Genomic DNA, 17,277 nt, shown 5'->3' with positions numbered 1-17,277 from the left:
TGGAGGGTTCTTAAATGTTTCCTCCTTAATGTCTGCAGATGTGAAAGCATTATATATATAAAGAATTTTGGAGAGTGCGGTATTTCCATTTAAAGTAAGCAGACACACATGTAAATTATTTTAGAGAGCAAGCTGGGGGACCCATGTCTAAGTCCACAGATCCAAATATATCTACAATGGAGTATTTTTAGCATTTTTAGGTATTAGGATCTTAGCCCCCTCTGTGATTGTTGTGTGTGGTCTTACATGTATATAAGATCTAAGAGTGTGGGTTGGTGTTTTGGGTTGTTTGGTCTCTTTGGGCTTTCATGCATATTCATATTATGGTGTAACATTGATCAGGGCTATATTTTATTTGATGGACAAAAAGATCAGGGGCTAATGGGTACAGTAGGTCAGGGCTTAAGCCTTTGAATTCCCTACCACCAAAATTGCCCTACCAAAAGATAGATATCTACTACCCTTGATGTTCTATTCTGCCAAATTTCAGCATTTTAACTAAATGGGAATCAGTAAATATTAACACATATATTCATGACACTTATACAAATATATGTAAAATGCATAGAAAAAAGGCCCAGTGGCTTAAGATCCGCATAGCCTGTTAGAAGATGGCTGTTGATAATGCATAGTAATCAAGCAAGTAGGAGAAATGGGCATTGAGCAAGCCATCACATTTTCTAATATATGTACTTAACCAATTTGCCAACACATTTCGTGAGGTTGGCATCCTTCTTGTTTTTATGATATATGTATTACGTACCAAGATGACTAGCACAAGTATTCTCTTTTGCCTTTTTACATCCTTTTTTCAATGCAAGTATTTTGCCATGTTAGTGTTTAGTTTCTTACTACAGTTTACAAAAATTAGTGAGTTCTGTTCACAAGCAACAGAAGGACACTGTAAGGTCCCCAAACCTGCATAATCCTGAAGAACGTTTAAGCATTATGTATTTCATGACTGAACATTTATGTGAACATATTTTTGAAATGTGTTCACACTGTGTGTTGCCAGTAATTCTTTGATTAAGTCACCGTATGTTTCCACATTTTTACATATCACAAACTGAAAGTTAATTGTATTATTTGGTGGGGTAGGCTCTCTTTATACCTGGTAGGTTGCACATTTAATTAAAAAATATATGTTTAAAAATGGAGAGTTACAACCTATATGGAAGTGATACTAATTTTTTCTAGTTTTCATGGGAAAAAATCATTTATGTTTAAAAAGATGTGCTTTTAGTTATACTTTTGGCTTACTGGTTTTATTGAATGTTCCTGATTGTTTTTCTTGTCACTATTGCATTGTAAATAATGTCCAGGTAGGATCACATAATATTTTGTAAGAATGAGCTAGAACTAAAAGATGTATAGACCTGTTATGTCTAATACCATATTCTAAACTTTTTTTCAGTTTGTCATTAATGTTTTTACTGTGATTACAGTTTTTTGTTTGTTTTTTTTTATTTTTGCAGGAACATTCTGGAAGGGTATTCAGACTTCAGTTTGATGAATTTCAAATTGTCAGCAGTTCACATGATGACACTATCCTTATTTGGGATTTTTTAAATGATCCATCTTCACAGGCAGAATCTACACGTTCCCCATCTCGGACATACACATACATCTCAAGATAAATTATAAACACTACAACGTATTTAACAATTGCACAGGTAATCAGAGTATATTTGAGTATTGAACGTTTAACTCATATTGAGTAAGCAGAAGACTGAATATCAGTTTTAGAAAAGTAGGTTATAGTGCAGAAGTGTGCTACTTTGAATATAAAACAAATTTTAAGTTGTATTATTGTTCATCAAGAGTTCACTTTACATTTGCTGCTTTTTTATTTGAATTGAAAAAATGTTTTTCCTTTTTATGTAATTTCTTATAACTTGTTTGAGCAACAATGTATACCTTGTAATGACCAACAGTTTTAGCATAGTTTCATACATAAATTATGAAGTTACAGGACACAAATCATGCTTGACTTAGTCTTCCTTAAAGAGGAATTGAATTCCCCTTATTACACACTTTCAAACATAACTGTAAAATTCAAAAGTTTCCTTCCAAAGTAAAAGTTGAAATAGTTATTTTTTAATAAACATTTGGTTGACTTCAGTCTAATGTCTTGTGTTAAGACAATCTATTAGTTAACATCATAAAACAACAGATATCTGCAATTGTACACTACAGAATAGAATTGTAAAATTCAATTTAGTCTATGCATGCATGAAAATCAGGTAATTGCAGATCAAAATGGACAAGTTTGTTACATGAACAGAAAAGAAATAAAAGGTCCAAATCAACAAACAGTCATTGAACTCACACCCACTTTGATAAGCCGCTGTCCAACCCACTCCTAACAAGTACAGCTAATGAGTCAGATCTGCTTCAGTTGCAAGTAAAACACTACAAAGGTTCCAGAGAAAATGTCAGTGTCAAATTATACTGTTCATCGCCATATCTCCACCATGTCCAAAAATATATCTGTGCAGTGCACTGCTGCTCAATGATCACATCTGTTCACTATCATAAGGAAAATAAAGTCAGAGATTATCTGTTTTGTAAAGACTTAAAGACTGCAGCACCCAACAAAGCATTTGAAGTATTTGTTGCTATAATGACTTTAAATAAAACAGACTAGGCTAATTGCATTTGGGAGTATGCCGATAAAAGTTTGTCAATAGGAAAGCATTAGTTGAAAGTACAAAGAACAAAAGCCATTGTGTCTTGGTGATCTCCACTAATTGCTTTTCATATGTGTGTGTGTCCACAAAAAACATGAAACCAGAGCTCTGTAAGGCTTTTGACACTGCCTTGACATTGGTAAACTTTGTCCAGGCTAAGCACAAGGTTTTTCTCTGTATTCTGTGAGGAAGTCATCATGGAGATGTAAGCTTTGCACACAGAAGTGATAACATTGATGGATGCTAGCTCGACTGTTTAGTTTCAGGGAGGAATTGTGCTCTTTTCTTTCAAATAAAAAGCCAGAGCTAGTTCAGTTTCTGAGGAATGAGAAGCGGCTAATTTTTCAGACATTGTCAGTGAAACAAACTAAACAAAGGTGCAAGATCCGCAAATGAACAGGATTGCCCAACACAAGCAAGTTGAGGCTTTCAAAAGAAAATTTAAACATAGGAAATCTCATGTCTCCTCAGGAACCATAGACATATTCCAGGAGATGCATTCTTAATTCACAAAAGAAATCCTAATTTTAGTATTATCAAACATCAGGTAACAGTACATTTGTCATTATTTATAAAATTGGACTATTATTTCCCCAAGCTGATGGATGAGCAAGCAGCAGATTGTTTGAGAAATACTGTCCCATTACTGACTGTACTGAGGAAAAGCTTCCAGCTACTTTTCCCCCCCAACTTTTCAAACAATGTATTGACTTTTCTTCTGATAGCACATTGAGGGATCATTTCTGTTAGTTTTCACTGGAAGCATTCTTGGTCAGATGTGGTGAAATAATGCCATTCAGCACTACATATCTTTGTGAGTCAGGTTTTTCAATTGTGACTGCCTTGACAATGTAATACTTCTCCAAATGGAGCCTTGAAGATGGACTTAACATGTGTGCTCATCAGAGATCTCCATGCGTAGTTCTCCTTAATAGCCAGCTGCAGCAGCAAGCTTCCCACTAGCAATAAGATTTCGCATTTTGAATCTTTCAAAGTTTGCTTAAGTTTAAGTTTGCTTAAAATAGAAGTGAAGCTTACAAAAAAAAGTACTTTTATGTGAATATATCTTATGTGAAGTTAAAAATTTTCAGTTGTTTAACTGTTTTGATACCCTTAAGGTGAAAATATTGTCATACACAGATGGTCCCTGAAAGTCATTTGAGCTTATAGCTGGGCCAAGGCAAAACAGCTGAGAACTACTGGTGTAAGAAGTTGTTTCATGATGTCTGCATCGGTGCTTCACAATTCTGTGCAGAATCATTTAACTTCCGTTTAGTGCTTTTTTTATAGACACGGTAACCAGCCATGTGCATGCTCCATGCTCCTTCAGCACAATTGCAATATGATGTACAGTTTCTCCAACCTGAGAATATCCATAGCTTTATCTGAGGCAAGATCTACTAGCACCTTCAGTTTTATACTGAAGACACTGCAATGTTTTTCTTTCCATATTGTAGTGTAGGGCTATGGTAAATAGCCTTCAAATGCAACAACTTAGTGATAATTCTTTACCTCACTCTGGAGGAAACACCAGTAATTCAGCGTTCACTGTTTTCTGGACTGAATTTTTGTATAGTTGCTATTTTGCCATTTAGTCAGTAGAGATACCTTAATATTTATTTATTGGTAAAAATAATCTTTTTTTGATGTGAAAGGTACTTCATTTTTGTAGTAGTTTGTGTTTGCACTAGCTTTTACATTTGCAGCAAACTTAGAAATGACAAATGATGAATTTACGCATTTGCTTTAGCAAGGAAGCACTTCCCTGGTCTTTTTTGTACTTTTTTCTCAGCAACATATGAACTGAACTCTAATATCAAACATTCTCCCTATACTTCACTTTCTTCTTCTCTCACTGTGCTAAACCAACCCTCCTGTGAGTTGACAACATTGTAAACACTGAACAGCTTATGCTCTTTGTATTTGCTAAGTTTTAATTTAACAACACATCATTTAATACCCCACATAGAGGAGTCCTGGCCTTTTGCCCAGTTCCACCAGGATAAGTACCAGCTTCCCATGAACCTAAATTAAGAAGAAGATGAGAAAACAGATGGATGCAGTTAAAAAGATGACATTAAACTGTTTGCTATGTAATTTGCAAAATGGCGATAGTTAAAGCTATAATAGTGGATTTTCATGGTGGTGATGGAGGACTGAAGTGCATTCAAATCAAGGGGTTGCAATTACTATTCAAAGACAAGGGGCTTGAATTTGTTGACCAGGATTCCCCACTAAATTAAAATTCTGTAAGCTGCAGAAGAGTATACAGTACCTGTAGTCATGAGAGCTCTTTAATTAGGCATCCTTATCAATCAATCAATCAACATTTATTTATATAGCACATATTCATACAAAAAAATGTAGCTCAAAGTGCTTTACAAAATGAATAGAAAAATAGAAGACACAATAAAAAATAAACATAAGTCAACATTAATTAACATAGAATAAGTAAGGTCCGATGGCCAGGGTGGACAGAAAAAACAAAAAAAAAACTCCAAGAGCTGGAGAAAAAAAATTAAATCTGTAGGGGTTCCAGACCACGAGACCGCCCAGTCCCCTCTGGGCAATCTACCTAACATAAGTCAAACAGTCCTCTTTGTATTTAGGGTTTTCATGGAAGGACCTGATGATGATGGTCACGTAGACTTCTGGCTTTCAGTCCATCAATGTTGGTGCATCATGATGCTTTGAGTAGGTGGTGGTGGCGCAGGCCGCCACCACAAAGAAACCGGAAAAAGAAACAGAAGAGAGAGTTGGGGTCAGTTCGGATTTTAGAGCCACTATGAATAGTTATTGTGATGAATTGAACATACAGAGTATCAGTATTAAGTTAAAGTGAAGTTATGAGAAGGCCATGTTAAAGTAATGTGTTTTCAGCAGTGTTTTAAAGTGCTCTACTGTATTTGCCTGGCGAATTCCTATTGGCAGGTTATTCCAGATTTTAGGTGCATAACAGCAGAAGGCCGCCTCACCACTTCTTTTAAGTTTAGCTTTTGGAATTATAAGGATACACTCATTTGAAGATCTAAGGTTACGATTTGGAATATAATGTGTCAGGCATTCCGATATATAAGATGGAGCGCGATTATTTAAGGCTTTATAAACCATAAGCACTTACCCTTAGCCACTTATGCATGAGGAGTCCCACAAGGAATACACTGCCATATGTCAGAATTATTTGTGTATATTGGAATAAACTCACAGGTTAATCAAAAATAATAATAGTGTTTTACATACTCGGGGGTGTCTTCTTTCAATTAAATCATAATTTTCCATGTTGTCTGTTGTCTTTCATTAGAAAGATACACAATTTGCACATGTATATGGCAAAGCGAGTGGCACATAACAGCAGCTTTTATCAAAGATAATACCTACATTGATACACATACAGTGAAAGGCTCATTAACATTGGATAGACGAGTTTCACACCTCTGCAGTGATGTACAGGTGTCTGTGACTGGTCATTTTTACGTGTCACAGTTGTGCATAAAAGGCAAGGCAAATATATTTTGTATTTGACAGCTAATCTTTATGCACAAGCTTCTGTAAAAGTACATGCGAACCGTTTTGTTGATGTGCAGTAATATTTGAAGTTTGTATTAGGGAAATGTCTTCCTTATCAAAACAAAGTGTGGTTGAGGAGGTTTTAGAAAAGTTACAGAATGCTAGTGATGCAGAATAGAAAGACCTTGACTCACAGTTTAGACTATATTCAGAATAACACAATTTTTGAAGGACTCCAATCTGTTGTACAAATGTATGGTTTCACTGTGTCTAGTGGTAAACAGAAATTGTTTGAAGGACTGGCATTAAATATAAATTTAAAAAAATAAACGTTTGATTATATTTACAGTAAATAGTGACAGATTATTTATGTGTTGCTTCAGAGTGATATATAAAGAGATAGTGTGTGTGTGTGTGTATATATATATATATATATACTGCTCAAAAGAATTAAAGGAACACTTTTTAATCAGAGTATAGCATAAAGTCAATGAAACTTATGGGATATTAATCTGGTCAGTTAAGTAGCAGAGGGGGTTGTTAATCAGTTTCAGCTGCTGTGGTGTTAATGAAATTAACAACAGATGCACTAGAGGGGCAACAATGAGATGACCCCCAAAACAGGAATGGTTTAACAGGTGGAGGCCACTGACATTTTTCCCTCCTCATCTTTTCTGACTGTTTCTTCACTAGTTTTGCATTTGGCTACAGTCAGTGTCAGTACTGGTAGCATGAGGCGATACCTGGACCCTACAGAGGTTGCACAGGTAGTCCAACTTCTCCAGGATGGCACATCAATACGTGTCATTGCCAGAAGGTTTGCTGTGTCTCCCTGCACAGTCTCAAGGGCATGGAGGAGATTCTAGGAGACAAGCAGTTACTCTAGGAGAGCTGGAGAGGGCCATAGAAGGTCCATAACCCATCAGCAGGACCAGTATCTGCTCCTTTGGGCAAGGAGGAACAGGATGAGCACTGCCAGAGCCCTACAAAATGACCTCCAGCAGGCCACTGGTGTGAATGTCTCTGACCAAACAACCAGAAAGACTTCATGAGGGTGACCCAAGGGCCCCATGTCCTCTAATGGGCCCTGAGTTCACTGCCCAGCAGCATGCAGCTCGATTGGCATTCGCCATAGAATACCAGAATTGGCAGATGCACCACTGGTGCCCTGTGCTTTTTACAGATGAGAGCAGGTTCACCCTGAGCACGTGACAGAAGTGAAAGGGTCTGGAGAAGCCATGGAGAACATTATGCTGCCTGTAACATCATTCAGCATGAGCAGTTTGGTGGTGGGTTAATGATTGTCTGGGGAGGCATATCCATGGAGGGTCACACAGGCCGCTACAGGCTTGACAAAGGCACCTTGGCTGCCATTAGGTATCAGGATGAAATCCTTGGACCCATTGTCAGACCCTATGCTGGTACAGTGGCTCCTGGTGCACGACAATTCCTGGCCTCATGTGGTGAGAGTATGCAGGCAGTTCCTGGAGGATGAAGGAATTGATACCATTGACTGGCCACCACACTTTCCTGACCTAAATCCAATAGAACACCTCTGGGACATTGTTTTGGTCCATCCAATGCCACCAGGTTGCACCTCAGACTGTCCAGGAGCTCAGTGATGCCCTGGTCCAGATCTGGGAGGAGATCCCCACAACACCATCTGTCATCTCATTAGAAGCATGCACCGATGTTGTCAGGCATGTATACAAGAACACAGGGGCCATACAAAGTGCTGCGTACAATTTTGAGTTGCTGCAATTCAATTTTGGCAAAATGGACTAGCCTGCCACATAATTTTTTCACTCTGATTTTTGGGGCGTCTTTGAATTCAGGGCTCTGTAGGTTGATCATTTTCATTTCCATCAAACGATGTGGCATCCTTTCGTTCCTAACACATTACCCAGTCTATATCAGTATAGATATCCAGGAGGATTTCTTTTTCCCATTGAGATCTGATGTGTTTTCAAAGTGTTCCTTTAATTTTTTTGAGCAGTTTATATATATATATATAATTTTTTTTTTTACACAGTATATATACAGTCATATGAAAATTTTTGGGAACCCCTATTAATTCTTTAGATTTTTGTTTATCATTGGCTGAGCCTTCAAAGCAGCAACTTCCTTTTAATATATGCCTTATGGAAACAGTAGTATTTCAGTAGTGACATTAAATTTATCAGATTAACAGAAAATATGCAACATGAATTTGGGCACCCCAACAGAAATATTACTGTACATCAATACTTAGTTGAGCCTCCTTTTGCAAATATAACAGATTCTAGACGCCTCCTATAGCCTTTGATGAGTGTCTGGATTCTGGATGGAGGTATTATTGACCATTCTTCCATACAAAATCTCTCCATTTCAGTTAAATTTGATGGCTGCCGAGCATGGACGGCCTGCTTCAAATCATCCCATAGATTTTCGATGATATTCAAGTAAGGGGACTGCGATGGCCATTCCAGAACATTATACTTCTCCCTCTGCATGAATGCCTTTGTAGATTTCGAACTGTGTTTTGGGTCATTGTGTTGTTGGAATATCCAACCCTGCGTAACTTCAACTTTGTGACTGATGCTTGAACATTATCCTTAAGAATTAGTTGATATTGGATTGAATTCATCCGACCCTCGACTTTAACAAGGGCCCCAGTCCCAGAACTAGCCACACAGCCCCACAGCATGATGGAACCTCCTCCAAATTGGACAGTAGGTAGCAGGTGTTTTTCTTGGAATGCGGTATTGTTCTTCCGCCGTGCAAAGTGCTTTTTGTTATGACCAAATAACTCAATTTTTGTCTCATCAGTCCAAAGCAGTTTGTTCCAAAATGAATCTGGCTTGTCTAGATGAGCTTTTGCATACAACAAGCGACTCTGTTTGTGGCGTGAGTGCAGAAAGGGCTTCTTTCTCATCACCCTGCCATACAGATATTCTTTGTGCAAATTGTGCTGAATTGTAGAACGATGTACCATCTGCAGCAAGATGTTCTTGCAGGTCTTTGGAGGTGATCTGTGGGCCTGCCAGACCTGCTGGGTTTAACAGCAACTGTGCCTGTGGCCTTCCATTTCCTGATTACATTCTTTACAGTTGAAACTGACAGTTTAAACACCTGAGAGCTTTTTATAGCCTTCTCCTAAACCATGATAAGAAACAATCTTTGTTTTCAGATCTTTTGAGAGTTGCTTTGAGGGTCCCATGCTGTCATTCTTCAGAGGAAAGTCAAAGGGAAGCACAACTTGCAACTGACCACCTTAAATACCTTTTCTCATGATTGGACACACCTGTCTATGAAGGCTTAACAGGCTCATTCAACCAATTTGGTGTTGCAGGTAATCAGTATTGAGCAGTTACATGCATTCAAATCAGCAAATTTACAAGGGTAACCACATTTTTGCACAGCCAGCTTTTCACATTTTATTTAATTTCATACAACTAAATACTGCTTCACTAAAAATCTTTGATTGGAAAACACCCCAGTACTCAGATGTTCCTAGAAAATTAAAGACATACCACTGTTATCTTTTTTGTTGAAAATAGAGTAAATTATTATGCAGGCTCAGAGGGGTACTCGAACTTTTCATATGACTGTGTGTGTGTGTATATATATATATATGTGTATATATATATATATATATATATATATATATATATATATATATATATATATATATATGTATATGTATATGTATATATATGTATATGTATATGTATATATATGTATATGTATATGTATATGTATATATATATATGTATATGTATATATACAGTGGTGTGAAAACTATTTGCCCCCTTCCTGATTTCTTATTCTTTTGCATGTTTGTCACACAAAATGTTTCTGATCATCAAACACATTTAACCATTAGTCAAATATAACACAAGTAAACACAAAATGCAGTTTTAAATGATGGTTTTATTATTTAGGAGAAAAAATCCAAACCTACATGGCCCTGTGTGAAAAGTAATTGCCCCTTGTTCAAAAATAACCTAACTGTGGTGTATCACACCTGAGTTCAATTTCCGTAGCCACCCCAGGCCTGATTACTGCCACACCTGTTTCAATCAAGAAATCACTTCAATAGGAGCTGCCTGACACAGAGAAGTAGACCAAAAGCACCTCAAAAGCTAGACATCATGCCAAGATCCAAAGAAATTCAGGAACAAATGAGAACAGAAGTAATTGAGATCTATCAGTCTGGTAAAGGTAAAAGCCATTTCTAAAGCTTTGGGACTCCAGCGAACCACAGTGAGAGCCATTATCCACAAATGGCAAAAACATGGAACAGTGGTGAACCTTCCCAGGAGTGGCCGACCGACCAAAATTACCCCAAGAGCGCAGAGACGACTCATCCGAGAGGTCACAAAGACCCCAGGACAACGTCTAAAGAACTGCAGGCCTCACTTGCCTCAATTAAGGTCAGTGTTCACGACTCCACCATAAGAAAGAGACTGGGCAAAAACGGCCTGCATGGCAGATTTCCAAGACGCAAACCACTGTTAAGCAAAAGAACATTAGGGCTCGTCTCAATTTTGCTAAGAAACATCTCAATGATTGCCAAGACTTTTGGGAAAATACCTTGTGGACTGATGAGACAAAAGTTGAACTTTTTGGAAGGCAAATGTCCCGTTACATCTGGCGTAAAAGGAACACAGCATTTCAGAAAAAGCACATCATACCAACAGTAAAATATGGTGGTGGTAGTGTGATGGTCGGGGGTTGTTTTGCTGCTTCAGGACCTGGAAGGCTTGCTGTGATAGATGGAACTATGAATTCTACTGTCTACCAAAAAATCCTGAAGGAGAATGTCCGCCATCTGTTCATCAACTCAAGCTGAAGCGATCTTGGGTGCTGCAACAGGACAATGACCCAAAACACACCAGCAAATCCACCTCTGAATGGCTGAAGAAAACAAAATGAAGACTTTGGAGTGGCCTAGTCAAAGTCCTGACCTGAATCCAATTGAGATGCTATGGCATGACCTTAAAAAGGCGCTTCATGCTAGAAAACCCTCAAATAAAGCTGAATTACAACAATTCTGCAAAGATGAGTGGGCCAAAATTCCTCCAGAGTGCTGTAAAAGACTCATTGCAAGTTATCGCAAACGCTTGATTGTAGTTATTGCTGCTAAGGGTGGCCCAACCAGTTATTAGGTTCAGGGGGCAATTACTTTTTCACACAGGACCATGTAGGTTTGGAGTTTCTTTTCTCCCTAAATAATAAAACCATCATTTAAAACTGCATTTTGTGTTTACTTGTGTTATATTTGACTAATGGTTAAATGTGTTTGATGATCAGAAACATTTTGTGTGACAAACATGCAAAAGAATAAGAAATCAGGAAGGGGCAAATAGTTTTCACACCACTGTATATATATATATATGTATATGTATATGTATATATATATATATATATATATATATGTATATGTATATATATATATATATATGTATATATATATATGTATATATGTATATATATATATATATATATATATATGTATATATATATATATATATATATATATATATATATATATATATATATATATATGTATATATATGTATATATGTATATATGTATATATATATGTATATATATATATATATATATGTATATATATATATATATGTATATATATATATATATATATATATATATATATATATATATATATATATATATATATATATATATATATATATATATATATATATATATATATATATATATATATGTATATATATATGTATATATATATGTATATGTATATGTATATATATATGTATATGTATATATATATATGTATATATATATGTATATGTATATATATGTATGTGTATATATATATATATATACATATATTTTTTTCTTTTCAATAACAATTCCTTGTGCCAAACACTATAATTTTGCAATGCTATGAGATATGCCATCGAAACTTGGTACAATGATAGATGTCAGACTGGAGCTGAAAAAACAGCTAATTTTTTTGTGTTTTAATTGCAGGCTGAGAGGGGTTCCCAAACTTTTTCATATAACTGTATTAAGATAGAATATTACACATTAAAAGCAGTCTAGGCTGAATGAAAGAACTACGAAAGACATGACAAAACAGCTAATCAACTAAAAAGATAGAATACATGTTCAGTATAGTTACACAGTGACCAAAATGAGTTCTTCCCAGTTCTGAGAGAGAACAGATTTCTTCTTATTTTAGATAGTATAGAACAGGGCTATTCGGTTACAGTCCTGGAGGTCCAGAGCGGCTGCAGGTTTTTGTTTTAACAAGTTTCTTAATTAGATCTGTTTTTTTATTAATAAAACTAATTTTTTGAGTTTAGTTGTAGTTAACTTGTTACAATTCAGAACACTTAATTGCTGATTTTACTTATAAACATTTTAGGCTTTAATTATTGCTTGTTTTCTTTACCAGCCATCAGCTAATAATGAGGTGTAAATGACAAAGGAACCACCAGCTCTCCAGCTAATGTGCTACCATTTAAATACATATGCATCATGCTGTATCTGTGTTAATAATTTATTTTAAAATAAATGAGAGAGAAGGACCAAAGACATATCGATAAATTTCTCAGAATGCAAAAAATACATAGTTTTTGTCTTGGAATAATGAAATTAATAACAAACCATATAAATAAATACTAAGCTCCATTGTCTGTTAAGGCCTGACTTCTAATTATGAAACTGTTTGCAATTAAATTTGCAGCCACTATGAGCGGTTAGAACCGCAGTTGAGTTCTCCTGGTGTAGAGCATCACTTTCCTACTGAGTTAAGAGACCTTACTTTGAATCCTCTCTTCCTGTGTCTTAATAGGCAGTTGAATTTTGCATTTAAAAATTTGCATTTGGCATACAAGTTTAACATTCACTATATAACTTGTAACATTCACTATTTACATTAAACCTACCTATTATTTCCAAAAAGACAATTCCTTGTGCCAAACAATATAATTTTGCAATGCTATGAGATGTGCCATCAAAACTTGGTACAATGATTGATGACAGACTGGGGCTGAAAAAATGCCCAATTTTTTGTGTTTTAATTTTTTTTCAGTTGATATTGGAGTGAAACAAAGGTTTGATTAGACTTTTAAAATTTTTGATGTATTATTCTCAACACAAGTCATTTTTAAAGCTTCTTTACTACATAAGCAGATTAATAGTCATTTATTTTTGGTATGTAATTTAGGCACAATAATGCTGAAAACCCTTTTGGGCATAAAGGAATTATGTACATGTACTTGTATGTTATCATGTAAACATGTTCATTATTGTTTAGGTTTTTATTGTATACTGCAGAACATACTTATGAAACGAAAACCATTTATGGACTATGTAAACGTGTGGAGATCTAGTTATTGTTCATTTAACATGTGTGTCAAAACAAGAACACATGGTAATTTCAAAATGATTGCTTTTAATGAGTTGAATTCTAATGTCATGTTGAATATTACTTTTTTTTTTCTCTCTTTTTTATAGGACTTAAACTATGGTGTTTGAAATATATTGAAATGCCAGAACCTACCACCTCGCTCTGATCTTGCTGAGGGGAGAGGATTTTTCTTGTTAATGAACAAGATGCAGCAATTCTGCTCCGCTTGGGGTGACATGGTGTTACTGACTGAGACAAGTGCTGCTATTGAAAAATATTTGTATTGTTTGAAGAGAAAATATAGTAATGTTTCAGGAATTGTCTGTTCACACCTCACAGTTAATGTGTTATTTAACTAATTAATATTTTAACATATTTTCTGCTGCTTTTTCATTATTGATATGCCTCGTAATGGTCAGGCATGATGACAAGGGTGAGGTTACTGAATTACTTGTATATAAACGGGATGCCTGTGTGATAATCATTGCACAACAAACGTGCTGGTGTATGCACATGAACTTGATTTATCATATACGCATGTACTGGGAGTAGTGTGGAAATCATTATTCATTTAGGAAGTCTTTGCACATCTGTTACATTGTGTGTCTTAATGATTCCCAACATGTTGCCAATAATTCTAGTGAAGAGGTACAAATTTCTTATTTACTGCCATAATTGCAGAAGAGTGGTCTGAATAGTGTGTGCTGAAATTTGTGTGTGTGTGTGTATGTATATATATATATATATATATATATATATATGTGTGTGTATATATATATGTGTGTGTGTGTGTATATATATATATATATATATATATATATATATATATATATATATATGTATATATATATATATATATGTATATGTATATACACACACACACATTTCAGCACAAACTACTTTTCACATTAACATCTTATTTAAATTCCACGTACATAAAAACCTGGTAAATACAAAGTTTTTATATTTGTTATTATGGAACAGGCTTAATATAATATAATAACCCTTGGAAGAATTTGGCTAGTAAATAAAAAGGTAAATTAAAATTCACACAATTTTATGCACAAAATCATGTATTACTTCTCTAAGAACATTAGTTTTTTTGTTATACATGTCATGAGTACTTGAGTAATAAATGCATCTCAAAAGGTTAGTTTCCATTGGTACTTGCTATTAGCGTTATGGTTTGTAAGGACTGAACATCATAATATTTTAAAGCCTTATTGTGTTTTGTTTTAATCTTATTTATCAACCTTACCCTTATTGTTATGTTTCTGAGCATGTTCGGCTCTTTAAGTGTTGATCACTTTGCTGCTGAGGCAGTTGATTTATTTTTTTTTTCTCATTTTAATTTATTACGTATATATTTTTTTAATCTATTGTGTTATTATTTTCCAGCACCTATACATTAAAACAATTTCTTGTTGTATAGTTAGTGGCCATAAATGAACAATTTTGCTAAGTGGCAAGTCAATGGCCTCCTTATCTGTAAGTGTGGATGTAGTGCAGTATTTACTTAAGGAATGTGATCTGGATCTTTTACGAGTTGAAACTGTTGCATGGAATCACGATCACTTGACATCCTTTCTTGTTCAACAGTCTGTTGTTTAATTTATGACTTTTTGTAATGATTTATACTTTTCTGTGTTATATATAATATACATACATATTGTATATATTTTTCTGCAAATAACGACCAAATATAATTAAATGACATGTGAAAATTATACAGTTAAATAAATACTGTGGATAATGTATGTGCTTTCACATTTAGCTTTCTTCTAGATTCAGTTGCTCTCAAGTAGCAAATATAAATAATTATTTTGCACTCAAATACATTTTAAATTAACATTTTAACAACGAAACAGAAAATTTAGAGGTAAAAATTTGCTTTCATGATCATTTAAAAAAGTTTAATTTTTATTAAAAATTATTCCAAATTTTGAGTTTATTTACCACAGATAGAAATTTACCAATGTCTGTATTTATTGAAAATTAAACTGTAACAGTCAGCCGTGAGCTCTCTAAATTCCACTATACATTATACCTTTTCCATTTTGGCTGTGTACAGGCACAAAATTAGACAAGATAAAGCACATTCCCACTCAGATTTGAAAAATAAAACAAGGCTGTTTGTGAAATGCACAACTCTTCTGTGTTCAAGTACAATGAATGCAATTGATGTACTTGTGGCTTAGAAATGAAAGTCATTTAGAAAATCTGCAAAATAAATAAGTATAAATAAGATTGTGTTGGTCTCATCCCAAGAAGGCCAAGATGGAAATGGCGAAACATATGTGGTTAAAAAGGAAGAAAGAAAAATATAAAATACATAGTTCACAAAACAGATGTGTCTGTTTCTTAAAACATGCCATTTCTGAAAGTATGTCCTCTTAATATGAAAATTGTGGTGGCAAAACAAAATGTGCATTTGGGTTTGAAGTGTAATTTATGTGACTAATATTGTATAAAATTGTATGAAATTTTACGTTTAACGTCTTCAGTAAATATCTGCAGAAACTAAAGAGTTAACGTGTGCTTATCGGCAAGCCTTTCAAACCTTGACTTAAATGTGAATGCTGGAATAGTGGAGTTGTTTACCAGGGTTTGGAGAAACGTATTTCAAAACGGGTTATTGAGAAATAACTGGAATTACTTTGGCCAGTACCAGCGCCTTTCTGGTTAAAGTATGTTTGTCATACTCTATGCTTCAGGCATATTATCTTCTGAGACAGCAACCCTTTTGCTTCATCCTGTCAACCATTCTGTACCCCAAACTTCTGCTCCCACCCGCCTTTCTCTTCCCTTCTCTCTCTCAACTTTCCAAACCTTAGCATGCAGAATTTCTGTGCTTTATTATGGACCTCTGTCTTTATGGACTTGCAGCAAAAGTTGGTGAGACTATTTAAGGACCTAAACTATGCATTAGAAGGTATTTACATTTGCAAAAAAATTGTTTACATATTTTCAGCATTATCACCATGTAAAAATAATGTTTAATACCAAAATAAAGTTCTTAGCAACTAGGTTTTTAAATATAGCTGTATAGTTTAAGTACTGCATTTAAATTTGAAGGTTGTGATTGCTTTCGATGTAAAGATGGTGTTTATTACATAATGCAGTGGCATGTGTAACATCTTTGCATTTCCTTTATTTGCACTTCATTTAGGTGGGTCATTTACTTGGTAAGTAGCCAACTCCCCAGTTAAGGCTTAGGAAGGATTTATACACAGTGGTACTAAACGGGTCAAGGGCTTCAGTTTACCAGGTAGTTTTATCATCTTTTTTTTTCCTGACTGCTTCTTTTGATTTGTATGTGCATTTTTAATATATACTTGAAATATTTGTTTTTTTTAGTTGCTAGTAAAGACCAGTTTTGTTAGTTTGTGATTTCTTGTGTTAGTGCAGTAACTCCAGTTTGAAAGTCTGTTACACTTGAGCCTTCCTTTTTTGAAATCTATGTAAGTTTTAAAAATATGGCAGTTATCCTTTGATAAGATTCAAATATATACAATGGAAATGCTAAAAGATAATACATGCTACTGTGTACCTGCTTTCAGAAGCCTTATTTTTCAGTTTTCAGTGGCAGCCATGATTGCTTAATCAAAGCTTTCCATAATGGTCATGCATGAGAAGGGTTGCTCTCTCTTTCTCCATATCCCCCTGCCTAAGCTTCCCCCACTTCATTACTGT

General features: G+C 34.9%; 1 protein-coding gene across 1 annotated transcript in view; it reads left to right on the top strand.

The window, feature by feature from the left end:
* LOC120514517 (F-box/WD repeat-containing protein 1A) overlaps positions 1 to 14,326 on the top strand; it is a 140,444-nt gene extending 126,118 nt beyond the window's left edge. Inside the window, exons 11-12 of the mRNA XM_039734932.1 lie at positions 1,476 to 1,673; positions 13,692 to 14,326. Coding sequence (XP_039590866.1) covers positions 1,476 to 1,637 — 162 coding nt within the window. The 3' untranslated portion in view covers positions 1,638 to 1,673; positions 13,692 to 14,326. The remainder of the gene's footprint in view (positions 1 to 1,475; positions 1,674 to 13,691) is intronic.
* The last annotated feature ends 2,951 nt before the right edge of the window (positions 14,327 to 17,277 follow it).

Source organism: Polypterus senegalus, chromosome 1 (assembly GCF_016835505.1).
Source record: "Polypterus senegalus isolate Bchr_013 chromosome 1, ASM1683550v1, whole genome shotgun sequence".
Taxonomy (NCBI): Eukaryota; Metazoa; Chordata; class Cladistia; order Polypteriformes; family Polypteridae; genus Polypterus; species Polypterus senegalus.
The sequence above is the reverse complement of the archived record's forward strand: the minus strand, read 5'-3'. Positions and strand labels throughout refer to the sequence as shown.